Source organism: Galeopterus variegatus, unplaced genomic scaffold (genome assembly GCF_000696425.1).
Source record: "Galeopterus variegatus unplaced genomic scaffold, G_variegatus-3.0.2 Scaffold28284, whole genome shotgun sequence".
NCBI lineage: Eukaryota > Metazoa > Chordata > Mammalia > Dermoptera > Cynocephalidae > Galeopterus > Galeopterus variegatus.
In genome coordinates, this window is record NW_007754395.1 from 1,922 (window position 1) to 2,893 (window position 972).

At 47.5% G+C, this 972-nt stretch overlaps 1 protein-coding gene across 1 annotated transcript; it reads right to left on the minus strand.

Moving 5' to 3' along the window:
• Positions 1-416: 416 nt before the first annotated feature.
• On the minus strand, positions 417-815 carry LOC103583789 (tumor necrosis factor ligand superfamily member 6; the record flags this gene model as incomplete). Its single annotated transcript, XM_008565016.1, has 1 exon — positions 417-815. A coding segment is annotated over one exon (399 nt), but the record flags the coding sequence as incomplete, so codon positions are not given.
• Between the last annotated feature and the right edge of the window lie 157 nt (positions 816-972).

Consider the following 972-nt stretch of genomic DNA (forward strand, 5'->3'; position numbering starts at 1 on the left):
CTTTTCTATCCCTTACAGACTCATGTCACAACCATGTATCTGAAAGACAGCCTCCCCTGAGGTAGCGAGTCGACCCACCCGGAGAGGTGAGTTAGAAGGTGTCCTTTCCAACGTGCTAACACACCCTTGGTCACTGAAGATGAGTGCAGAACACCTGGCAGCTGCTCTTCATCCTCTCGTCCTCACATGGCAGCCCAGAGTTTTATGTTCTTCAGTCACATTCCTCCTCTTGTCCGGCTCATGGACCTTAGGTGACATGAGGAACTTCAGACCTGCTGGACCCTGTGGTCTCAAGGTCCTCTTGGTTCATGTCTCCTCACTTGACCCAAGTAGGCTTAAGAAGACCCTCATTCAAGACAACATTCTCAGTGTCTGTAACAAGAAACCATAACGGAGAGAATCCCAAAGGACTTTTCTTAGAGCTTATATAAGCCAAAAAATGTTTTAGATTCCTCAAAATTGACCAGAGAGAGCTCAGATACATTGACATATAAATGGTCAGCACTGGTAAGATTGAACACTGCCCCTAGGTAGCTGCTGTGGGCCCACATCTGCCCAGTAGTGCAGTAATTCATGATCTTCTCCTCCATCAGCACCAGATCCTGGGGGTACTTAGAGTTCCTCATGAAGACCTTGTGGTTCAGGGGCTGGTTGTTGCAGGACTGACCTCGGAAGTACACTTTGGAATACACAAAGTACAGTCCAGTATCATTGATCACAAGGCCACCCTTCTTATACCTCACTCCAGAGAGCAGGGCATTTCCATACGTATCTTCCCATTCCAGAGGGATGGATCTTGAGTTGGGCTTGCCTGAAATAAATCAGAGAGGAACTTTCAGCCAGGAATGCTGGAGCATCCAACAAACTAAGCCTCTAAGGCAAAACTGTGGGCCCTTCCTTTAACAAATGCTTTACCCAGAATGGCATAGCCCATATAGAACTAGCTGAGGGGCCAGAATTCCATCTATCACC